Source organism: Typopeltis vanoorti, chromosome 18 (assembly GCF_054136105.1).
Source record: "Typopeltis vanoorti isolate ZY-2024b chromosome 18, IOZ_Tvanoo_1.0, whole genome shotgun sequence".
Classification (NCBI taxonomy): Eukaryota; Metazoa; Arthropoda; class Arachnida; order Uropygi; family Thelyphonidae; genus Typopeltis; species Typopeltis vanoorti.
In genome coordinates, this window is record NC_143566.1 from 83650001 (window position 1) to 83676862 (window position 26862).

The 26862-nt window shown below is 37.0% G+C and overlaps 1 protein-coding gene across 1 annotated transcript in view; it reads left to right on the forward strand.

Moving 5' to 3' along the window:
* Nucleotides 1–26862, forward strand: part of LOC150096868 (uncharacterized) — a 340159-nt gene that overhangs the window by 224533 nt on the left and 88764 nt on the right. Inside the window, exons 10-11 of the mRNA XM_090408300.1 lie at nucleotides 7650–7766; nucleotides 15431–15493. Coding sequence (XP_090264426.1) covers nucleotides 7650–7766; nucleotides 15431–15493 — 180 coding nt within the window. The remainder of the gene's footprint in view (nucleotides 1–7649; nucleotides 7767–15430; nucleotides 15494–26862) is intronic.

Below are 26862 nucleotides of genomic sequence, written 5' to 3' on the forward strand. Positions count from 1 at the left end.
GTTTTTCAAATAACCTGCATGAAATTGATCTGAAATGAATTATAAGGCATGTACATACATACCACCATCAAATGCTCAGTTTGTTCCAGCCATCACTGAATGAACATGTGCAGGTTGCTTGTCTGCCACCATTTTATATATACAGTGCATTTTAGAAGAAATCTTAATGTTCCTCATGGACTATGGATAAAATAAATAATGAAATAAACAGTGTGCTAAAAAAAACGAAGAAGAAGAAACAAAAAGTGATTAATTGTGAAGTAATAAAAATATTTGAACATAGTGGTGATAGATTACCAACCCATTCACAAGACATTAGAAAAGAGTATCAGTGGATGATCCAAGAAGATACTGAAATGCAGCACATGAATGCCAGAAGTATCAGAAATAAGGGAGAGGAGTTTTTGCCATTCTTAGCTCGACTTGACAAAAAATAACATGCATCAGTAAGACTTGATTGACAGAAAATGATATAGTACAATGTAAAGAGTATTGTATTTTCAGGGAGGATACAAGGAATAGGACAGGGTTGAACTGATGGTAGCTGAAGAACTTCAACAGAAGTAGAAGTTAGAAGAATCTGCTGTAACTTATATATTAGCTTATCATGTGGCACCATGTCAAACACTTTTGTAAAAACAAAAAAATGGCAGAATATACCTTTCTCTCATATACTACTTATTACTTTATTATAAAAGACAATCATCACTTTAATGCTGTAAGTGAACCTTTACTAATTTCTCCAAAATCTTAACTACTGCTGAAATACAAACAGGTCTGTAGTTTGACACTTCCATTCTCATATCACTCTTATACTATGGCACTCTTGCACTCTTTTCACTCCTTGAGCAGCTTTCCTGTGGTCTGACTCTCATTGAAAAGCCAGTTCAGTCAATGGAGTTATCAGTTCTTTAGTGCATTCTCTCAAAGCCGATGATGAAAAACCATCCAGTCCCATTGCTTTATTGACATCTAGAATACTCAATATTTGAAACCGAGTCTCTTTTTGCATGTCCAAACCTCGAACCTACCCCATCAATGGAACAATGAAATACCCCAATAAATTGTTCATTGAACTATTCCACTATATCCTTTGCTCATTCACTCTACTCCCATTTTTATCTAACAATGTCATTCTTTGATGGAAGTTTTTTCACTTGACTATACTACCAATTACATATTTGGTTTAATCCTTTATCCGAGTGTAAGCAAACAAAGTTTGCACCTGAAATATTTTCAGGACTGGGGCAACTCGTGGTAAAGGTAGCATAAGTTCTGATCACTTATGATACTAATAGCCTTAGTATCGCCCATAATGCAAAGCACATCTCCTTGTGGACATGTATAATGCTATGCATTAAGTGAAGGGCCACTATCCAGACCGGTTTCAACCTTTATTCAGGTCTCACCACCCAGAGGTGGTGATACTAAGGTGGAAGTAATGCAAAAGTCATATCACCATATACCAGTTGCCAAAAGGTGTCAACACCTTATTATTAAAATTCTCTGGATTAGAGATAGTTGATGGAAGATTTTTCACTTGGCTATGCTACCAATTACATATTTGGTTTAATCAACTTGGCAACTGGTATTTGTTGATATGACCACATCTTCATATAGCAGTCCCTTAAGTTTCCCATTGCCAAAACACCTTTGTGGGAAGGTACATTGTCCTGATGAAAGATGATTTTTTTCTTCTGCAAACTGGGTCTTTTCTCACGAATTTTTTCGTCTAGTCTGATTAAAAGATCAGAGTAATATTCCCCGGTTATTGTTTTATCCTTTTCAAGATAATCAATAAACAAAATGCCTTTAGCATCCCAAAACACCAATGCCATGACCTTTCCTGCTGATGGAACTGACTTTGTTTTGTTTGGCTCTGAACAACCAGCTTCTGTCCACTGTTTTGACTGCTGCTTGGATTCTGGTGTGTAATGGTGAATCCAAGTCTCATCCATAGTAAAAAATCGACACAAAAAATCAGTTTTATTCTTGTTAAAACTTTCCAAGCATTGTTCAGAGATTTTCATGCGATTTCGTTTTTGATCTGCTATGAGCAAGCGTGGCACCTGTCTTGCTCAAAGCTTTTTCATTTGCAATTCTTCATGCAAAATATATCCTACATGTTCTTTTGAAATGCCTATAATTAGCAATTTTGCGCATTTTGACTTGCCGGTCATCCAGTACCATATCATGCACTTTGATATCAATGATTTCTGGTGCTGTTACACTTTTTGGATGTCCTTCACGTGGATCATCTTCAATGCTGGTACAGCCATGTTTCGGCAGCCCATTTCTTAATTGTCAAAAAGGAAGGAGAAGGTCCGTAAACTTTTATGAACTTCGAATGAATTTTTTTTTGGTGTTAAACATTCTTTTACGAAGAATTTTATTACCTCACAATACTCAATTTTATCCATTTCAAGGAATACAGACAACACTTGCTGTATAAAAAAACTGCTTGATAGAATGGCTTGTAATTTCACATGGATGATTATGACAGATGTACCAACTTAGAAAAAAAAAAATCCTGCCAATAGTTTTGACATCTATGGTCAAGGCCAAGAACATTTCAGACCACCCTCGTATTATTAAAATCCCTCCAGGGAGTCCACAGACTCATTGAGAGGGGAGCACCTACTTTATAGCTCTCTGTCTCCACCACTCAATCCATCAACTACAATGAACTGCAACTACCATCATCATCTACACAAATGCCATCTACTGCTCACCACCACTAGTATTTTCACAGACAATACTAGTGTTGGTGGTGACATCACCACCACCACATTTTACATCAAGTCACCATGGATCTATTTATCCTGTTTACATTCCATTGCTCCCTGCCAGTGCTGAGACATAAATTAGTCTGTTAGGAGTACTTATTCCTTTTGACAGTTGCACAGTACCTTAGAATTGAAAAATATACATGGTGACTTGATGTCAAATCAGGTGCAAGACTAATAATAATGTTATCTGTATAGATAACATTATGAAGGAAAGTAACATTACATCTGCTATCAGAATCAGACAAATCAACCTCAACTCTTTGCTTTATTCAGATTACATTTTATTTTTAAATAATTCTGCTACAAGCTTTTAGGACTTTTGTTTTTTACAGCAGTTATTCAGTTAAGTTAAAAATTTGATAAATGAAGATAGTAAAAATACCCTGACATCATTGGCATTCAAGAATGCATGTTTAATCTAAGACTTTATTAAGCTAAATTAAGACAAGATTAAGCTAATCTAAGACTTTAGATTAGCTTATGCAGAACTGAAGGGGAAAGATTTAGCAGAACAGGTGTTTAATGCCAGAATGGCCAGAAAATGTCTGAGAATGATCGAGATCCGAGTGGCTCGCAGTCTGCTTCAACATTCCTTAGACGGAAATGTAAAATTTGTCAATAACGAGCAGCTGAAATGGACTAGAATGTAATCATCTAGTAAGTATCATTGTATACTATGTATTCCTTATAGATACATATCAGGAACTGATGAGGATAGAGTTGCAGGTATCACCATCCATGCTTACATTCTTCATTCATCATCATCATAACACTAATTACGGGTATGGATGTGTTCCAACGATGGATAATGAGACCGGAACACACCAATATGGTGTGTTCCGGTCTCATTATCCATCCAGTATCCTTTTTTGAGGTCTACCCTGCCTTCTCTTTCTAGTTGGCTTATATTTTAGTATTTGTTTAGGATGTCAGGTGTTGGCCATTCAGTTTACACGTTCAATCGATTTTTGTTTATAATTGTTTAGTTTTTCTTCTGTTGATTTTGTTTTTAGTTCTTTTAAAATGTCTTCGTTCCTTTTTTGATCCAATAATGTGTATTTTGCAGTTCTTCTCATAAATCCCATTTCACTTGTTTTTATTCTTTGTTTATCTTGTTTGTTTATTGCCCATATTTCACTGCCATATAATAATGTGGGCACCTCTAAAGTATTGTATATTTTCAAGCGTGTTTCTTTTTGTACTATATTTGGGTTGAGTGTTCTATTTATCAGGCCTATAATCTGTAAACATTTTTAAGTTTTTAATTTTATGTCTTTTCTTCCTTCATATGATATTTCACATCCAAGATAACTGAAAGTGTTTATTATTTATAATAAATTTAGTTTAATCCTTTTATCCGAGTGTGAGTAAACTAAGTTTGTGCCTGAAAGTAACTTCAGGACTGGGGGTAAGGTGGTACAACACCAGGACGACTCCTTGCAAAGGTGGAGCAAGATACCAACACTCCTGAATCAGTATCTCTCAATGCAAAACACATCTCCTTGCGGATATGTCTAATGTTATGCATTAAGGGAAGGGCCACTACCCAGACTAGTTTCGACCTTTATTAAGGTCTCTTCAGTGGGAGCCAGGCCCAAGTGGAGATACCAGCCAGAAGCATTAGCAGGTCATCTCTACCTATAGGAGTTGCCAATTGGTGTGCCACCTTTTTAATAAATTACTCTGGATTTAGAGAAAGATGTTGAAAGTTTATTTTTCACTTGGTTAGAATATAATAAATTTAGTTTAATCCTTTTATCCAAGTGTGAGCAAACTAAGTTTGCGCCTGAAAGTATCTTCAGGACTGGGGGTAAGGTGGTACAACACCTTACCCCCAGTCCTGAAGGAGATGTGTTTTGCATTGAGAGATACTGAAACAGGAGTGTTGGTAGCTTGCTCCACCTTTGCAAGGAGTTGTCCTGGTGTTGTACCACCTTACCCCCAGTCCTGAAGATACTTTCAGGCGCAAACTTAGTTTGCTCGCACCTGGATAAAAGGATTAAACTAAATTTATTATATTCTAACCAAGTGAAAAATAAACTTTTCATCATTCATCAAGTGTTTATTATTATTATTATCTGAAACCTCCAGGGAGTCAAGGACTCATCGAGGGAGGCTGTAAATTACCCAACCCAGCTATTATACCTACCCTTGAATTCATTTACACTAGATGCACTCACTACCCATAAAGGCAAATTATTCCACTCACTCACTGCTCTGCGGGAGAAAAACCTAGCTCTTACCCCTTTCTACTTCAAAATAAATTTAACTTCCATGGATGCCCCCGTGTTCTCTCCCCATCTTCCATATAATGAAAAATTTTATCAGTTGAAATGCTATAACACCCATTCAAAAGTTTATAGACCTCTATCATATCACCCCTCTTTCTCCTGTTAACCAGAGTCTGTAATCCACATAATCTAAATCCCATAATCCAGATATAATCTTCGTAACTCTTCTTTGCACCCTTTCCACAACTTCTTTATTTATTATAGTGTGAAGACCCTTTGGAACCCTGGAGACCAAATCTGCACACAGTAATCCAAGTGTAGTCTTATCAAAGCCTTATAAAGAGGCAAAATTACTTCCTTATCCTTACATGTCAAGGTTCACTTCAACATTGCAATTATTCTCTGAGTTGTATTTGCAACTTTTGCTGTGTAACTTTGAACTTTAAATTCTTATCCACCAATACACCAAGATCCCTTGCCTCTTCAGTTTCTTGTAGCATAACCCCGCTAATATAATATGTCGGCGGAACTCTTATCACGCCAAAGTGCATAACTGTACACTTACTAACATTAAACTGACAGCCATTTTCATTTGCCCATATTTGCAGTCTATTCAAATCATTTTGTAATTGCTGAATATCAGTAGCATCCCTGATTGCCCTGCCTATCATCGCATCATCACAAACAATTGCAAATCTAATGATAGACACTGGGTGATGTCATTAATGTATAGATTGAACAGTAATCGCCCAAGAACTTAACCCTAAGGTACACCACTGATTACTTTAATCTGACAGATATTCACCCACTGTATACCACTTTTTGATACCTGTCTCTCAACCATCCCCTGAACCAAGTCAATAGATTATATTCCAATCCCATATTCTCCAGATTATGCAACTGCCTATCGTGTGGTATCCTATCAAATGCCTTAGAAAAATCCAACATAATCATAGTGTATCCATTCCCTTTATCCAACTCGGCCATAACATTGTTATAAAATATGAGCAAATTGCTAAGACATGACTTTCCTTTAGTAAACCCATGCTGTTCCCTGCAGAGTATAGAATGCTAGTCTACCCATTTCTGTATGCGAGTTCCTACCAACTTCTCTAAAATCTTCACTACCACACCAGAGATACTAATAGGTTGGTAGTTAGACACATCAGTTTTTGCACTACCCTTGTGCAATGGAACTATCATACATTCCTTCCATTTGCTATGTCATTTTGACATTCTAATAATATTTTTTCACTGTATATTTTTAGTTTTTCATTAAGTATTCTGCTATATATTTTGTAGCATGTATTCAATAAACTAATACCTCTGTAGTTTGCAGGTTTTGTTTTATCCCCTTTTTTAAATATAGGTATTACTATGCTTGTATTCCATTCTATTGGTATTTGTCCATTTGTATATATTTTATTTAAAAATTTTAGTAATCTTTGATGAAATTTTTTCCAACCAATTTATACAGTTCAGAGTTTATCCCATCTTCTCCTGCTGATTTGCTATTTTTTATTTATTTATTTCTTCTAAACATGAATTACATTTTTTTAAAAAAATCTCTTCATATTTACAATTTACTTGTTTTGGAGTAAATGAAAGAAGTATTTCATGAAAAGCTTTGTTTTAATGGTTATATGAAATTATCCTTTAATTTATTTTTAACAAATATTTATATATACAGGGTGTTCGGGATAAATTTGACAGTTTCGTAAGGAAAAAGAAAATCTTCTTTGTATCTATTAAATTTAATGAATTGACAAAAAAACATTACAGGCAGAGTTAATTACAATACTATCAACAAGATTTACTCAAAATAACCACCATTAGCATCGATCACAGCTTCAATTCTGCTTCGGAACCTCGAACAAGCTGATGCTACAGTCTCCCTGGGAAGGGCCGCAAAAACTGTTTTAATTTTATCCATTAACTGGGCTTTTGTATTACTGGAAGTGCGATTGGTGTCTTTTTCAACTGCGCCCCATACAAAATAATCCATGGGGTTAAGGTCTGGGGAGTTTGGAGGCCAAACATTTGGACTGGTGAAGTCGTAGAAATTTTCAGACAACCATTTTTGACTTTTCCCAGAGGTGTGGCAAGGGGCCGAATCCTGCTGCCATACATACGGCCTACCATTGGCTACCCTTGTTATCCAGGGCTTGACTACAGTTAGCAACTCCACGAACAAAGCCCGAATTCCAATGCCAGGGTTCTTCAACACCTGTTCCTGCAGATTTGCGAGGAATTCTGCTGTACGAACGCAATCAGATCGTCTGCTAGGGATCTTTCTTCTTGCTACATCCTCGTAGTCACCATTGCAAGTCTCTAGTTCATGCCTGATTGTTTTTACTGTATTCAGGGAGCATTGGGCAGCAGTCGTAATATCCTTATTTTGATGGCGGGCACGAATCATCATGATACAAGTTATTCTCTTCCATGATTCAGGTGGGTTCCAGCTATCCATCCTTTCTGACATCTTGTATATGAATGAAGAAGGGTCCAAACTTTTAAATGAAGAGAAGTGTGTGTTAATACATGTAACTTACGGAAAAATATAATTAATTATAAATATGTCAAATTTATCCCGAACACCCTGTATATATTAGAAAAACTTTTTTCTTAGGATGCTTCACTCAAAATCTGTGGAATGCCAACTATGAATGGTGAAATTAAACTAAATGGGAATATAGATGAAGTAATTAAGAATTTTAAAGAGAAAATGAGAAGAGCTGAAGATAAGGTAAATATATATGAACTGCATTATTTTAAAATCCACCTGGGTAAAATATTGAAGGTTTGTTTAATACTTTAGTATGATTATTACCATAGTACTCTCTATAAACTTTGTGGGATCAAAACAACAGTTTGTTACAGTACATGGCTTGCTAATATCATTAGCAAGTGTGAAAACCTCTGTGAGAAAAGGGTATATGTGGAACTGCAAGGCTGGTGAATATGAGGAGCTCAGGAGACAGCTTTTGCAGGTGTAGCATGGAATGAGGAGTTAGCTAGAAAAGAGATCAATGTACCTTTGGGGGGGGGGGGGGATATTAAAGAACTGTCTAGTAGAAGCAATGTCTAAATGTATTCCAAGGGTTAGAAGGTTAAATAAGGTAGCTGTGAAAAGGATGAATGAAAAGTTTAAGCATGCGGTACAGAGGAAAAATGCATTATGGAGGCAGCATAAGAGAAGTGGTAATAGCCAATTCCATGAGGATTACAAAGACCAGGCATGGAGGGTGATTTGGTGGTAAGGATAGCAAAAGTGAAGTATGAGCAGCAGGAAGCTAATGAAGCTAAAAAGAATCCTAGGGAGTTCTTTCGATATGTAGCCAGCACAAAAAAAAAAAAAAAAAAGAAGGATGACATTGATTGGAGAAAATGCTATAAGGACACTGCTGTGGAAGATATAGTGGAGATGCTTAATGAGCAGTTCAGTAAAGTTTTTCATTCTTGTGAATGTGACATCATGGAGAGTTTGAGAATAGTTGATGATGGGGGAGGAGAGACTGACTGTAAGTGAGTAAGAGGTACATGGGGAAATTGAGCAAACTTATGTTAATAAGGCTGTGGGAACTTGATAATATATTACCACGTATTCTGAAGGGATACGTGGTATCCCTTCAGAATGTCAACTCCCTGTGACAGGGAGTTGACATCTGCCTTGACATATTTCTTTAATATGAGTCTTGTTCGACTTCCAAAGGAATGGAAGGAGGGCAAGATTGTGCCACTTCATAAGGGAGGTGATAGACTCAGTCATCAAATTATAGGCCAATCTGTGTGCCAGGTGTTGTGATTAAGTTGTTGGAGAAGCTGGTGAAAATCAGGATCCAGAAGTGGATAGATAACAATGGAATTATCTTTAATGGACACAGTGGATTTGCTAAAGAGAGGTCATGTTTTAGTAATTGCCAGAAGTTTTCCCACTCAGTTATACTATAAATTGAAGATACCAAGAAATTCCATGCTTGGTTTAATCCTTTATCCAAATGTAAGCAAACAATGTTTGCACCTGAAGTATTTTCAGGACTAGGGCAACTCATATATAGAAGCTGCAAAGTCATATATGACTTCGCATCACTTGCCTTAGTATCCCATAATGCAAAGCACATGTCCATAATGCTCCATTCAGTGAGATCCAGACCCAGAGGGCCTCTCCTACTGAAGAGACCTCAATGAAGGTCGAAACCGGTCTAGGTAGTTGATGGAAGTTTTTTTCACTTGGCTATGCTACCAATTATATATTTGGTTTAATCCTTTATCCAAGTGTAAGCAAACAAAGTTTGGTATATTCAGTATATAATTTTAGTAATCTACTTACTTATTACAATAAGGTGACGGCTGCCTTGAACAGAGGAGAGGGATACACAGTAGTATACTTGGATTTTGCAAAACCGTTTGATAGATTACCACGTGATAAGTTGATAGTTAAACTAGAGCAGATGATATTGAATATTAGATTAGTGCATTGGATCAGAGACTAGCTCTCTGATAGGTATCAGCAAGTTGTGTATGGGGGAGCAATATCCCAGAAGGGGAAAGTCACTAGTGCTGTGCCTCAGGGGTCTGTTTTAGGGCCATTGCTGTTTAACCTGTGTGTTAATGATATTGGCAAAGATTTCGATGGGGATATTGAGTTGTTTGCAGATGATGCAAAGTTGGGATGAACTATGAAGAGTAGAGAAAATGTAGTGGCCTTTCAAGAAGACTAATAGATTGAGTGAATGGGCACTGCAATGGCGATGCAAATTCGATGTTGCAAAATTTAAGGTTTTAAAATTTCAGAAACAAAGATGGGATGTATAATTTATGCTTGGCAGATATATTGCTGGAGGTGGAGGAAATAAGAGATCTTGTGGTGATAGTGGGTAAGGATTTGAAATTTAGCAGACACATTGTCAAAATTGTGAAGACAACACAGACTATTGGGAATGATGTGGAGGACACTGACTTGGAGAAGTAAGGAGATTCTTGTTTCATTGTACATGGCTCTGATTAGGCCACACATGGACTAGTGGAACTAGTGTGTGTCCTTTTGAAAACCAGTCCACACATGGACTGGTTTTCAAAAGGACGAAGAGATGCTGGAGAGGTTCCAGAGGTGACTTACTAAGGTAGTTTCTGATCTCTGGATTGTCGAATATGGGGAAAGGTTGAAATGATGCTATTTACAGAGTCTAGTGGTTTATTATTATTATTATTATTACAGACAACTCCAAGGAGTCCATAGACTCATTGAAGGAGACCCTAACATCATGTCAAGAACAACTATTCCACATTCACACAGTATCTATCATACTTTGCCTTGAACTCATTTACAGTCATGGCACCCACAACAGACTCTGGCAGCTTATTCCACTCGTTCACCACTCTCCAAGTAAAAAACCTAGCTCTAACACCCTTGCTAACCACACTGTTGCCGACTTCCATGTATGGCCCCTAGTCCTCCCACCACCAGTCCTATTCTCAAAAATATCTTCTGAATTAATCTTATAGAAACCCTTCAGTAATTTGAATGTCTCAATCATATCACCCCTTTTCCCCTATCAACCAATTTCTGCAACCCACAAATCTTCAATCTGTTCTCATAAGGTTCATTCCATAGACCTGCTATCATCTTGGTGACTCTTCTCTGGATCCTCTCCTCCTCCTCCTCCTCCCCATCAAGAAGAAACCCTGGCACCTGTATATCTGGGCACAGTAGTCTAGATGGGGTCTTATCAAGGCTCAATACAGAGGAACAATAACCTGTTTGTCACTGCTTGTTAAAGTATTTTTCAGCAACCAAGTGATTTGATGAGCTGATTTAGCCACTTGCAATGTGCTCCCTAAACTTCAACTCCCTATCCACCAACACTCCCAAATCCCTGGCCTTGTCAATCTCCTGGAATACAGTTCCACCAATGTTATACTGCTGCTAATATTTTTACGCCAAAATTCATAACCTTACATTTTGCCACATGAAATTGACATCCATTCTCCTTAGCCCAGTCCTCCAAACTATCCAAATCATCCTGCAAAATTTTGACATCCTGTGCACTCACTATTGCTCTAACCAACTTTGCATCATCAGCAAACAAATGAACAGTCCTTCTCAGATCCTTTCCTATATCGTTAATGAACAAATTGAACAGTAGTGGTCCAAGAACAGAACCCTGCGGCACACCACCAGTCACTGGCCGTCTTTTGGACTCTACTCCTGAATAAACCACTCTCTCTGATATCTCTCCATCAACCACTCTCCTATCCATCTCACCAACCCTATATCCATCCCCATATGCTGCAGTTTACTGATTAGAATTCCATGTGGTATCCTGTCAAAGGCCTCAGCAAGGTCCAGTAGAATCACTGTAAACCCATTACCCTTTTCAGCCATCACTGTGTTATAAAATGTGAGCAAGTTACTGAGGCATGATCTGTCCTTCACAAAACCATGCTGTCCTCCATACAGTATCCCATTTTCATCTATCCAATCCTGTATTTTCCTCTTGACTATTTTCTCCAAGACCTTGACAACGATTCCTGATGTGCTGATTGGTCGGTAATTTGCAACAGCAGTCTTGGAACCTCCTTTATGCAGTGGAACTATTTTCCCCTCTTTCCCCACCCCGTTGGGACTAACCCAGACCCGAGACTCAAATTAAACAAAATGGTCAAGGGCTCTGACAATTCTTTAGCCGTTTCATATACGACATGAGCTGGTATACCGTCCAATCCCACAGATGTATTGACATTGAGGTTTTGTAATAAACTATTCACCTCCACTTCATTCACCACAATTCCCGTATAATCTATTGGTTCTTTCATTCCTGCAATTTCACCACCTGGATGATATACTCTTGCAAAATGCTCGCTCAGTAATTCCACTATATCAACTGATTCAGTTACCTCCCTACCATCGGCATTCTTTAAAATCATTCTGCCGTATACATTTTTTTTATTACTTGCAACATGTCGAAAGAACTGTTTGGGAATTCTCTTTAGCCTGCATGGCTAATGTTCTTTCATAATCCGCTTTTGCTTTTCTTACCACACTAGTTACTCTTCTGGACTGCGCTTTATGCCGTTTATGTGCTTGCCAGTCACCTTTCTCCTTAAATTCCCTCCACAGTTGTTTCTTTTTTTTGCAGCTCAAGCTTAATAGTGTTATTCACCCATTTAACCCCTACTTGATTTATTATTCAGACTCTATGTATACAGTCAGCCCATTGCCTCCTGCAAACACTTCTTAACCACCTCCCATGCACTATCAACATCCAGCCCTTGAATTGTACATGCCATGGCACTTAGCCAATCAAACTCCTAAGCTTGTCATACTTACCAGCCCGATAATTCCACATATACTCTGTCTTAATTGTAAATTCCACACCTTTAGCCACCTCCCAAGTCAAGATATGTTACGACTTGGGAAGTGATTGATTGATTGGTGAGAGTAACCCTATGATAACTCGCACCAATTGGTGGCAACGTGGTCATATTCATTACAGCCGAATTCTCAGATGCAATTACTAAGTCAAACACTCTCTGAACCCCTAGTATTTTCCATTACATGCTGTCTCAGATAGTTATCCCTTAATAACTGCATAAAATCCAATTCCTTCCTCCCAAGTGTCCTCTCCTCCTTCCAGTCAATGTTACCATAGTTGAAATATCCCATAATAATTACCCTCCTTTCACTCATTTCTTCTATTTGCTTATTCATACTATCTCCACCATCTATTCCATCACCTGGTCTATAGCAGCACCCAATTGTATATTTTGTTCTGCTAGCCTCAATCTGACACCAAATAGCCTCAAATGTGTGCTTTTCTCTATCTTGCAGTTCAACTTCTGTTCTCCTTGGCTGCAGCTCATCAGCTATCATCAATAACACTCCTCCCCCATTTTATTCTCTCTGTCACTCCTGAACACACTATACCCCTCATATTCAACCCTGCTTGTTATATTATTTTCAGTCCGCCATGTTTCACTAATGCCAATAACCTGTGACCTGGAAGTGCCAACCAAGGCCAAAAATTCTTCCTTCTTAATACTTCTGGCATTAGTATACATGAATTGCTGAAGCCTATTTATCCCATCCCTATTTTGATGCCTTATACTAACTATCCCATTCTGATTTGTTGTCCTTCGTACTTGCTCGGGCATATTACACATGTTCATACACTCAACTGTCTCCCTGAAGCCAGCATATCTACTCCCCCCCCTAATAACTCTAGTTTCCCTGATTCTGCACATCCACTTCATTCAATAACACCTTTTCAAGTCTCCATACACCAGATCCATTCAAATGCAAACCATCCATCTTATATAAATCCTTTCGCCCATCGAACTCATCCACACGTCCACAAATTCCACACCACTCCTCCTGCATAATCCATGCATAAAGTCATTAGTAATAATGGCCCTCCTTCTATACTCTTCACTGTCATACCATGGCAACAGACTCACCATCCTAACTCTCTCACTCTTCTTTTTTTGCTGCCTCAAGTAATTCCTTCAAGTCCTCTTTCATAGCCATTTTATCTCCTTTCAAATCATTCGTTCCTGCTACTACTATTAATTCTTTTACCCTCTGCTTTTGCATTCTAATTGACTCGCTTACATCCTTAATGTTCGCATCAGGTTGGTACGATTTTGTCAAACTCTCATCTATCACACCTCTTACTAAAGAATCTGCATACAATACTCACTCTTCCATTTTGTTTACACTCACGATCATACTCTTATTTTTCTTATCATACTTTTGCTGTTTATTAGTTAGTACGCTTGGTAAACATTTTTGCAAACACTCCAGCTGCCGATTTGCCCTATGTATTGCTCCAGGCAACCGTGCGATTTCACTCATTGCATCTATCTCATCATTTTTATTACCCATTAAACCATTCATTCGTTCTGTATTTGTACCTTCATTCTCACTTTCAGTGCTGCTCTCACAGCTATCTGGTACTACCTCGCAAATATCACTATTCATACCTCTCATATCACTGTTTTCTACATTCTGCCTTTCAACAACGATATCACTCATGACTCGAAACACACTTTAAATCCTCACTTTCCTTACACTTTCTGCACGCATTTACTCCACTATCATTGTCTAACCAGACTCCAACCGCTCTCCTCAGAGAGTACATCTCACGAACAGTGCATTGAATAAACTCCTTTATATTAAAATTTTTGAACAAAACTGGTGATCTGGATGCCATTGTTTTCCATCTTATTGGTGCCATGTGTACGCTATCAATCATATCTATCGAATTACTAATTGAAATAACTCAGAAAACACACAGACACGCTAAGATACAAAAAGTAAACAATACTACATAAGATTCGAGCAAATTTACCAATTATTACTTAAAATAATACTTATCTTTTCAGGAGCACTCTACATACACTACACACCATGTAGCCGTCTACATGGCAGGTGGTGAATAAACGGAATACTTTACCAGATTGGTTGTTAAGTTTTCTAACACTGGATGTCCTCAAGGCAATGTACAATGATTATTGTGGTATGCGAACTAACAAACTCCTGTTAGGAGTTTATTAAGTAAAACAGTTAATGTTAAATTTTTTTATCTCTTTTTAGGTATCCTCAAAAGAAATTTTAATAGAGCAGTTACAGAATCATCTCCAGAGGATAGGAGGAAGAGGGATGATATGATAAAGACCTATAAGTTAGTAAGGGGTTGTTATAGGATCAGTGTTGGAGAGGTTTTTATAGAAAACGGTGGGGTATCAGGGGATAACCAGAGTTCATCCCTGGAAGCTGTATAAGGAGGGTGTGAGCAAGCGAGTGAGAAGCAGGTTTTTTGTGAATGATTGGAATGCCTTGGCTGAGAGGGTGGTGTCTACAGAGAATTTGAGTATGTCTAAGGTGCAGTATGATGAGCTGTGTGTATAACAAAAGAACCTCATAGATGAGTCTTTGACTCCATGGGGTCTTGGGTAATAATAATAATGAGTGATATGCCTTCTGGATGTTGGTAGTTTTCCTTGCAGGAAAAACTACCAACATCCTGATGAAATTTGTATTACATAATTAGGCTGCAAAATAGAAATTGCTATTACTGTGTCATAAGTAATTGGTGATGCAGTAATGAAATGAAAACAGAAGTCCCTTTTTAAAGTCTCAGGAGTTCATATATTGGGTGATGGGAGAACAAGAAGTCATCCCAGGAACTCTTCAAAAGTCTGTAACTCTATGGAGTAAGAAAGAGAAAAGAATTTTTGCATGGTAGGTGGTGAATGAATGGAACTTTACCAGTTTCGGTGTTAAGGTTTCTAACACTGAATGTCCTCAAGGCAATGTATGATGATTATTGTGGTATGCGAGCTAACAAACTCCTGTTAGGAGTTTCTTAAGTAAAATAGGTAATGTTAACTTTTTTAATCTCTTTTTAGGTATCCTCAAAAGAAATTTTAATAGAGCAGTTACAGAATCATCTCCAGACTGTTACAAAAGAGGTATGTAATTCATATTATTATTATTAATAATAACAACTACCCTTTGTGGAGTCAACAGACTCAGTTGTATGAAATGACACATTTCATACAACCAGCAACATACATATCATATTCATTTCATTTGCTTACTGCTCTCCATGTAAAAACCCACTCTTCATTCCCTTCTACACTACACTTATATACACCTCCAGTGATGGCCTCTTGTTTTCTACTCTGTATATAATTTTTTTCTAAAATCTCCTTATCAACTTGCTGATAGAAATGTAGAAAAAGGATGACATGATTGAGACAGTATTCCATACATATGTGGTCTAAACATGATGCTGTGCAACTTCCTCCTTCTCTCTCTTTATCAGTGTCATCCTTATCATAGAGCAGTGCACAGTGTAATCTTTGTAACTTTTTTAATGTGCCATTTGAACTTCAGTCCTCTGTTGATTATCACCTGCAGATCCTAAATCTCATCTACCTCCTACTAAAATCATATATTTATTAACATAGTAACCCAAGGTAACCATCCTCTTTAAGATACTTGATATTTGCATCACTTCTTATAACTTTCCTCAACGTTATCATCAGAAAACTTACATTTGGGATCACCCACCACACACATCTATACATCTTGCTTGCCTAATTCATACAACCAGTCCCCTCTCCATTTAACTAATCTGTTATCACTCTCCATCTCCTTAACCTTGTGCACTTTTTTTTAATGTCATTTATTAAAGTTAATAGAACAGCTATTAAAAATAATTAGGTAACTGCTGTCCTGATTGGCTGAATGCATGGCATCTTTGCTTACCATACAAATCCCAAATCTGGCATAGATGTTTGTCACTGTCCTCCTTATCATAGAGCAGTGTACTGTATAATCTTTGTAACTCTTGTAATGTGCCATTTGAACTTCAGTCCTCTATTGATTATCATGGATCCTCCAGATCCTAAACCTCATCTACCTCCTGCTAAAATTCTTCAGATGGTAGGTGATTTTTATTGTCTTGTGAGACAACTGCTTTGCTTACGGATAGTCTAAAGTAATGTGTATCTGAATAAGTATCACGTGTAATCTCTAGATCAGGGAAAGTGGGCTAAAGTTTGCAGCCTAATGTGGGTTGGATTCATGTCATAACAAAAATAAAATATTTATGTATATAATTATTTGTGGATACAGCTACTGTTTGGAGTAATAACTTTATTGGCATTTTGATATTCATATCAAGTTCATCCGAAGTATACATATAGCTCATCATCATAATTCTATGGGAGTGTTCTCTTTTCCAAGTCATCCTATTTCTGGCTTTGCTCTTTAGTAGCTTATAACCTCTTCTGATTAAGTAGTGTCTTCCAGTAGCACATAAGCCTGAAAATAATCTAACATACCACCATTATAAAGTACAGTATGATTAAACTACTTAATCTAGACCAGTCTGACATCCCAAGGAAGAAAAAATAGAAGTTACAGACCATTTCTCTCTCTCTCTCTGTCTCTCACTGTTCTAGGGGAGGAGAATCAACTGTTTATGATCATCAGATGTTAGACTGTTCACTGCTCAGATAATTATCATGACTACAAATAACAATCATTGTAATGATCAGTTTTTTGGACATTTCCAGTGTTAAGTAGGAGTTTTGCATTTCATATTTATGGTTAAGCATTGTTCATGAGAGTAATTAGTACAGGATGATCAAAATTAAAATATCTCTGTTTAAGGCCTTGTGGAACACCACCCAGTGATCCAAATGCTGCGAAACTTTTCAAGAATGCATTGTGTGTCATGCAGAAGCAATATCTTGGAGAAAAAAAAAAAGTTCTAAAATTCATTGATAATGGGCACCGCATGATGTACCGAAATAGATGTAATTTTGTATTGCTTCAAAGTTTCACAGCATTTGCATCACTGGATGGCACTCAACAAGGCCATAAACAGGGATACTTCAATTTTGATCACCCTGTATATTTTTGAGTAAATTTTAGTCATATTATTATTATTAGCCGACCTGGTTTGCCAAGTGGTTAATGTATCCCCTCTCTAGCCAAAAGGCTTCGAGTTCGAATCCTGCTGTAGCCATGGATGTTTGTGATTGTCTGTGAAAATACTTGTGGTGGTGATTGGTGGTAAATGGCATTGGTGTAGTTGCGGTTCTTGTAGTTGGTGTGAAACAGAGAGCTGTAGAGCAGGTGCCTTACCTCAGTGAGTCTTTGGACTCCCTGGAAGTGTCATGTAATAATAATAATGATTATTATTATCATCATCCCAAGACTCCATGGGGTCAGACTCATCTAGGAAGTCCTTTTTGTCATACACACAGCTCATCATACTGCAACTAACACACTCGATTTCTCTGCATACACCACCCTCTCAGGCAAGGCACTCCAATCATTCATAACTATGCATGCAAAAAACTTGCTTCTCACTCCTCTGCTCACACCCTCCTTATAGAGCTTCCATGGATGAACGCTGGTTCTCCCCTGATATCCCACCGTTTTCTGTAAAACTCTCCAACATTGATCCTATAACAACCCCTTACTAACTTGTATGCCTCTTTCATATCACCTCCACTTCCTCCTATCCACTAGACTCTGTAAATTGCATCTTCTCAACCTTTCCTCATATTCGACATTCTAGAGATCAGAAACTACCTTAGTTAGTCGCCTCTGGACCCTTTCCAACATCTCTTCATCCTTTTGAAAACCACGTGACCAAATCTATGCACAGTAGGCCATGTGCTCAGATTGTGTGCAGCCTAATCAGAGCCATATACAATGTAATAAGAATCTCCTTACTTCTACAAGTCAGTATCCTCTGCATCATTCCCAGAATTCTTTGTGTTGTTCTCACAGTTTTGAAAATGTGTCCCCTAAATTTCAGATCCTTATCCACTGTCACTCCAAGATCTCTTATTTCCTCCACCTCCAACAATATATCCTCACCAAGCATAAATTTTACATCCCACCTTTGTTTCCAAAAATTTAAAACCTTACATTTTGCAACATTGAACTTGTATCCCCATTCCCGTGCCCATTCACTCAATCTGTTCAAGTCTTCTTGTAAGGCTGCAAGATCTTCTCTACTCTTCATGGTTAACAAAATTTTATGAAAATTGAATTACCCTTGTATAAGTTATAGCACAAGATGATGTGTTCTGCATCCATTCGCTGTTGTTTCATGTACCTACATCTTCAACATCTCTGTTACATTTAAGTTAGAAATGCTTCTTCTTCTTCTTGATGTTGTTGTTTGCTGGATTTGCCACTCATACATTTTAACAAAAACATATGAGCACAAAAATGTATGTGTGTTGCACATATTAATAAACAGAAGTGTTTTGTGAGGAATAACAAAGATCCATCAACTCAAGTTTATGCAGTCATAGGAGCATGCAGAGTGCTACAGTTCCAATATATTTGCACTACCATTGATTATATCCATACTCTTAGACAAATTATAGAAAATACAAATATAATAAACCTCTCTGTCTAGCATTCATACATTTAAAAATCCCATTTAGCTCTATTGAAACCTCAGCTATACCTAGAATCACTAATAAAACATGGTCTACAAGATACATAGTAATGTTGAAATATAATATATACAGTTATGCCACCGCCATCATTAAACTGCATAAGGAAAGCTAAAAAATTCCAATAAATAGAGAAATTGGATATGGAGATGCAGTATCTTCAACTCTCTACTTTTGCCCTGACAGAAGTTTTTCATCAATCTAGTTGACCAGTTTAGGTGCTTGATATTATTCATAACTTATTTTAATGGTATTACCTCATTAAACAAAGTAGGTTATAAAAAAAACGTGTATTAACTGGCTTATATTTTGCTGGATTTCATGCCAGAATCTTCAGAGCCAGCAATATGTTACAGTTTACTTGCAACGGTGAGTAAGTGAAACGTTTCAAATTATGACAAAAAGAGATCTAAAGTCCTAATTTGGCATGCTCTAATTTTGTAAAAGAGACATATTATGGCTGTGTAGGAGTTGATCTTTAGATAACTGTCTCCCAAAAGTTTAGCAAATTAATGCAGCCATACTTGTTCAAGCTTGGAGAATGCATTATACTCATTGCCATTTCCAGAAATGGTTTTTCTGACCTGTAATGACGTCTCTATAACACATTGGTTTTCTTACATCTAATCCTGTGTAAAAGAATGTCCAAAGTGTGGTTTGCTGGGACAAACCTTCAGTGCTGGTCAAACCATCTCTGATGATGCTGGTTTGAATTCCAGCAAAATATAAGCCAGTTAATAAACAAGTTTTTATCATTTAGTTTGTTTGGTGTTGTAATACCATTAGAATAAGTAATGAGTGGAGTTTTTTATGAATTAAATTGGAAGAACAGAGAATAAAATTAACCAAATATTCTGAACTTATCTGTGGATTACTAATGATATAATTCTCTTTACAGAAGATATGTAATTAAAAGTATGGAATTAACCCAGTAATCCAATAGGGGTTAAAGATAAATTTAAACAAAATAAAAATAATGAAGAATAACAATTCAATATCAAAAATACTGCAAGTGGAGAGAGTAGATTCATTTCTTTCTCTAGGACAAATTATTATTTTTATTAACATTTGACTTCCATGGAGTCAGACTCATTGTGTTAGGTACACACTATTGCAATTGGGCAAACTGCAGTTCCCAAAGCTACTCTGTGTGGCTCCTAAAACAATATTGGTTTTCATTGCCATTTTTCCTAAACTTTTATATTAATAATCTATAGCAGTATAGTATTGTACCAATATTAGAATATTTTATGTCATAAATGCTTTAAAGATAAATAAAAAACAGATATTTTGAAACTTTAAATTTTTAGCTTTTAAATGGTACTGGTCAAATGGGTTGTTAACGTGGATTTTATTATTGTATTTGGTTGGTAAAAAGTGTTTCGACCTGTGATGCCTTGTGTCTCTCCCGCCAAAATTAGTTCCAAAAGTGACTACTATGATTGCTGCATTACCTACCGCCTCTGTTGCAGAAAATAATATTTTCTGCAGCTCTTGAACCTTCAAAAATGTATCAAAAGTATTATGCGGCTCTTATTACCAAAGAATGTGGTAATAGGAGCCACAACATATTCAGGCAAGACATTCCGCTCACCAACCACTCTCCATGCAAAGAACCTACTCTTCACTCCTTTACTCACACCCTCCTTATATAGTTTCCAGTGATGGCCTCATGTTCTACCTCCCCCTGCTCCCATTCTATGAAAAATCTCTTCCATGTTGACCCAATAGCAACCTCTAACTAGCTTATGCGTCTCATTCATATTCCTCCTAATCACAAGACTCTGCAACTTACATTCTCTCAATCTGTCGTACTCCACTTTCCAAAGACCACTGACCACCTTTGTGACTCTCCTTTGGACCCTTTCCAACATATCCTTGTCACCGTGAAAACCAGGTGACCAAATCTGTGCACAATAATCCATATGAGGCCTGATCAAGACCTTATACAATGGCATCATAACCTCTCCATTTCTACATGTCAGGGTCCTCCCCGTCATTGCCATTATCCTATGTGATGTGTTCACACTTGTACAATGTGGCCCCTGAATTTCAGGCCCTTGCCCACCATCATGCCTAGATCTCTCATCTCCTCTACTTCTGTTAAAGTTACCCCACCAAGTGTATACTTTGCATCTCATCGTTGTTTACCAAATCTCAAAACCTTGCACTTTGCACCAGTGAACTGACAGTTCTACTTACCCCAATTTTGCATCATCTGCCAACAGCTGAATATCATTAACATACAAATTGAATAGACCCAAAACTGACCCCTGCAGCACACCGCTAATGACCTTTCTCTTTTGGGTTACTACACCCCATATACAACTTTTTGATACCTATCCGACAGTCAGTCACTGATCCAACTCAAAAGGCTGTTATCCAATCCCATCTGTTTCAGTTTATTTTAGAGCTTGTTGTGAGTCTTATCATCACCTTTATGTATTGGAACAGTTTTACTTTCTTTCCACTCCCTTGGAACCTGTGCTGTTGTAAGACTTATTTAAAGGCATGCCAATGCTACTGGCAATTCCGTGGAGCATTGTTTTAAGATGCATAGTGATATGTCATCAAATCCTATCACCTTATTGACATCAAGGTTATTTATTTCCTCAAATACCTCCTGTTTACTCATAATTAAGCCATTCCCTCCTATGTCCTTTACACTTAATTTCCTCATGATTCTACCTTGAGCAGAATGAAACACCTTTATAAATATATCACCGAATACATCAACAATGTCTTCTGCAGCAATTACCATTCTACCACTTTTATCCGTTAATTTCATCTTAGCATGATCATTCTTCCTTCTACTTGCCACATATCTAAAAAGTCTAGGGTTTTTCTTTGCCTAATTTGCCAATTTCTGCTCATACTGTACTTTTATTTTCCTTCCTAAGTCACTCTCCTGGTTTGTTCTGTATACTCTTCACATGACTGATTATTACCATTATTCATCTTGTACTTCCTCCAAAGTACTTTTTTTTTCCAGATTTCATGCTTAAGCTATTATGAAAATCAAAGATGGATAATTGTCATTGTGCTTTTATAGGATATTTGATTTTTATAGGAACTTATATGCATGTTGTTGCCATACCAACACCCTACCTCACTGTGCAGGACTGTTGCTGCTTGTTTGGCTGGTGACTCAGCCTTATTCACTACTATCCACTGTATCCAATGGATTTTCCTCTATCTGTAACCTTGAGGACAAACCCAGTAGCCTCATCCCTGAGATATTTTATTTATTTTTTATGTAATGTAGCAATCTTGTCTTAGAAATCAAACATGGAACTTTTTAAGCCACTTCAGTCCTTTAATAAGCAGAGCAGAGCAGTGAGATTCATCTCTCATCTAAAGACATTCATGAACATCCATATGCATAGTAGAATTCAAATGCAAGCCAGTTGATTAGAGGGTGGTTACTCTGTCTACACAGTTGACCAGCAGGCATTTCTCCTGATTCTGGCAATACAGTCAGATATAGACATTACTTCCTATGCACTGTTGATTCCTCTAGTATGCAGTTTCTAAATGACATAGGCACTACTTCAAGCTGCCTGCCTTATTGTTCCCCATATGTCCCTTCTTAGTCCAAGCTCTTTTGTGCATTGTCATCTTCCATTTAAAAAACTGTATAATTACTCTTATCAATTGAATTTCTGGCATTTGGCATTAGGAAATCATTTAGGACAGCAAGCAATGGATAAGAATCCAAAATTGAGATGTTTAAAGTGTCATCAGAGATTATGATTGTGAATGAGATGTCATCCTTAATGCCCAGTTCAGAATCACCTGATCCTGACCTTGGTGGAGGAGAAGAACAGGTATATAAAAGCCTCAGTAAAAAAAAAAAAAATGCAAATTATAAGGCAGGTTGATTATGACAAACTTAGGCTACAATCTGGCACATTGCTATGGTAAATAAGTTTGGGATGAAATGGATAACTAAGAAAATCAACAGACAAGTGGAGTAAGTTGCATGAGAAGTTTAAAGTTCAATGTAGAGAAATCGTTATAAGTAAAAAAAAAATTGAAGCAGTCACTATCACTGTAGTCCATGGAAAATCTCAAGGAATTTTTTGTTATGTCATGATTAGGAGGAAAATAAATACAAAAGAAAGGCCTTTTTTTGAATGGAGACTGAATGATGCAGATGATGTTACTCTGTTTAAGGATTACGTTTTAAGATATTTCATTATGATGAAAAAGGTTTTATCCCCAGAAGGAGAAAGATTCGAATGAAATGGATGAATTGGGAATATCTTGAGTAGTCTATTGGATGAGATTTCACTGTGATGTTCTAAGGTACAGTACAGTACAATGGATTTTCTTAAATGAAAGTCTTGTAATAAATATTCTTTAAACTAGATAAGGAAGAAAGATAGTCAAATTACATGAAAGTGATGGCAAAATGGGAGCATCAAACTGTAGATCACATTTCTACAGTCTTAGTTGACTTTTCTTGGAAAAAATGCAGTGCAGCCTACCTTACGACGCTTCACCTTGAGGATCTGTTCATACAATGATTTTCTATTACGAACAATATTTATGTATACAAAGCTTCATTCACTCACTCATTCCATGAATCAACCAGTGTGCAAGTTTCATGGAATCACTTTGTTTATAGTATCATTGCTTGCTGCATCTCTCTCTCTCTCTCTGTTTCAATGTCATTGTGAATTATAAACTGTTTATAACTATTTATTTTATTTTTAGTTGTTAATAATGGTAGATAAAATCAAAGTAAGGATACTGTTGCTTCCAGTAAAAAGAAGAAAGCCTCATAAACTTGTTACATTAGATATCAATACTGAACTTATTAAATTTAATGATGTTTATTTTAGACTAGTGTGATTATTATAAAGAAATATACAGAGAAAAGAAAAGACTATCTACCATTCAACATGTCTAATTTTTTTCTTAAATTTTTAAGAAATTTTTAAAATGTTATTAAACCAATACATGCATTCGTGTGTGTGTGGTGGGGGGGGGATGTCACATGACTGAGGTATGCATGTAGTTAGAGATGGGATAGTCAGCTGAGATTTCACCTCATATTTTAATGCAGTGCACCAGGAACAAAAATTGCAGTGGACTTTCTTAAATTAAATTATTTAATTTAAGAGATTTTCTTAAATTAGAGATTCTCTACAATCTCTAGTGGATAAGCAGATAAAATAGTTATTACATAAAGGTGATGGCAAAATGAAAGTAGTAATATGTATTTTAAAAATCGTAATGCAAAAAAAAAATAGAATTTAGAAGATTTATAGAAGACTGGTTACAACATTCAAAATATGAATTACAGACAATGAGTCACATACTATGAATATATTGGGTTGGCAAATAAGTTTGTTCGATTTTTCAGAATGGAATGAAACACATTTTATTTAATATATATAATACATACTAGTCAGTTATATATTGACCCTCTTTATCAATGATCTCTTGCCATCTGTCCACCAACTTCATTATGCTGCGTTCATGAAACCCCTGAGTTTTACTGGCAAAAAACTGATCCAGGTATCTTTTGACATTCTCCTCTTTAGCGAAGGTTTTCCCGTTCAGAGAATTCTGCAACGATTGGAATAAGTGGTAATTGGAAGCTGCCAGGTCCTGTGAATATGGAGGATGCGGCAAAACATACCAGCCAAGACGTAACAATTTACTCTGAGCTGTTAACAATGTGTGGGATCTGGCATTGTCGTGGCGAAAGACAACTCCTTTCTGGTTTGTCAATTCAGGATGTTTTGTGCTAATTGCAGGGGCCAGTCCCTTTAACTGTGAGTAATAGACAGTTGAATCAATCGTTCTGCCTGACGGTAAGACCTCGTAGCGGACAACACCTTTATAATCCCACCACACACAGAGAGCATGATCTTTTTTGGGTGCAATCCTGCTTTCGAGGTTGTTTGCGGCGGTTTGCTCTTGTACCCCCCCCCCCCCCCCCCCCCCCCAATGATCTTTTACGTACTACATTATTGTACACGACCCATTTTTCATCTCCTGTAATCATCCGCTTCAAAATGGGTCATTTTCTTGATAACGTCGCAGCGAATCACAGATGAATATGTGAGCAGTCATATTGGCTTCAGTCAATTCATGCGGCACCCAAACATTGAGTTTTGAAACATATCCCAGCTTGTGCAAATGGTTTTCAACGCTTGTATGGGATATGTTCAGTACTGCAGCAATCTCCTGCACTGTTTGTGACGGATTTTTGTCGACGATATCCTTCACAACACTTGAATCAACCTCCGTCGGGCGACCAGCGCAAGGCGCATCACTGATGTCGTAATCTCCAGAACAGAATTTGGCATATGCGTTCTGTTAAGGCACCATCCCCATATACGCTGCATATTATTTTATGGGCCTCCACATCTCGTTTGCCTTTTTTGAAATAAAAAAGCAAAATATGCCAGTAACGTACGTTATTTCCTTCCATTTCTAAAAATATGTTACACACACGCAACTGAGTAGGCCGAACAAAAATTCACTGAAAAGTTATGTGAAATGTCGCCTTTCTACTGCACAATAGCGTTGCGTGTAGCACAACAATTGCGACAGGCAAAGCGGCGTAAACTTGTACTAACGCATGAACCGAACAAGCTTATTTGCCAACCCAATACTTCCACATATCTCGGTCACAGCTAGATGAACAAGAGAATGCATGATTAAATTTCAAGGTCAAGTAAATAATTGTTATATGAATAGCTTATGGTGATAACTTCCCAGAACTTTAAGAGAGGCATGCAATCTAAGTGATTAAGATTAGGGCAATTCCCTTATTTAGTAAGGGAACTTTTGAACAAAATGTATGGATTCTTCACAATATAATCTATATGCTGCTTTCAAATCAGCTCAGAAGTTATCTTCTTCCTACCAAGGATAAACTGCCACCTCTCTATCCTTGCATGGTGTTTATCAAGTGTTCTGTTCCTGTCAGCTTTATAAATTTGGACAGACTAGCCATTCTGCTAAGATTAGAATCGAAGAACACTGAGACTCATGAAATTTTTAGAATCAGAAGGTTCTGGCTTTGCTTTCCATGCCATAAACACTAGAGACATAGAGTTCTTTGTAATCAAACCAAGATTTTGCAGACTACAGTAGATTTAAATTCAATCATACGTTTGTTGAAAACTTGCAAAACCTTGCGACATCGCTTAATCTTAACCACTCAGATTGTGTGCCTGTCTCAAAGTTTTGGGAAGTTTTCATCATAAACTGTTCATTTTTTATAATCAATTATTTAGTGAACCGTGAATCACAAATCTATACTCCATTCTCTGAACTCTAACAATGCATTCTCCTGGTCACTCATCTGTGACTGAGACATGAGGAAATATACTCATGCTATGTGACTCATTCTTGTGATTCATATTTTGAATGGTGTAACCAGTCTTCTATACTCTCCCTAAATGATGCTCATGCTATAGTGAATGAAATATATAGGAGTTTATATTACATCCTAATTTCCATATGTGCATTAACTGTTTTTAAAATATTTTCATGTAACATGCAGATGGAAACATCAAATTGTAGATCGCTTTCATTTCTGGGTAGTTAACATCTGGAAAAAAAAGTTATTAGAGATGAATGTGGATTTGTTAAAGGAAAGTCTATATTGTGATATTTTTGGATTTCACAAAGCCATTTCACGTTTCTTTTTGGCAAGTTGCATTTAAAATACATTGAAATATTTATATAATTGACTAGCAGACTAGATTAACAGTTGACTTTCTGACATATGAGGGAGGTATATGTGTGAAACAGTATGAAGGAGGTTCTGTTGACCTAATACTGAGACTATTATCATTCAGCCTTTATGTTAATGATAATGC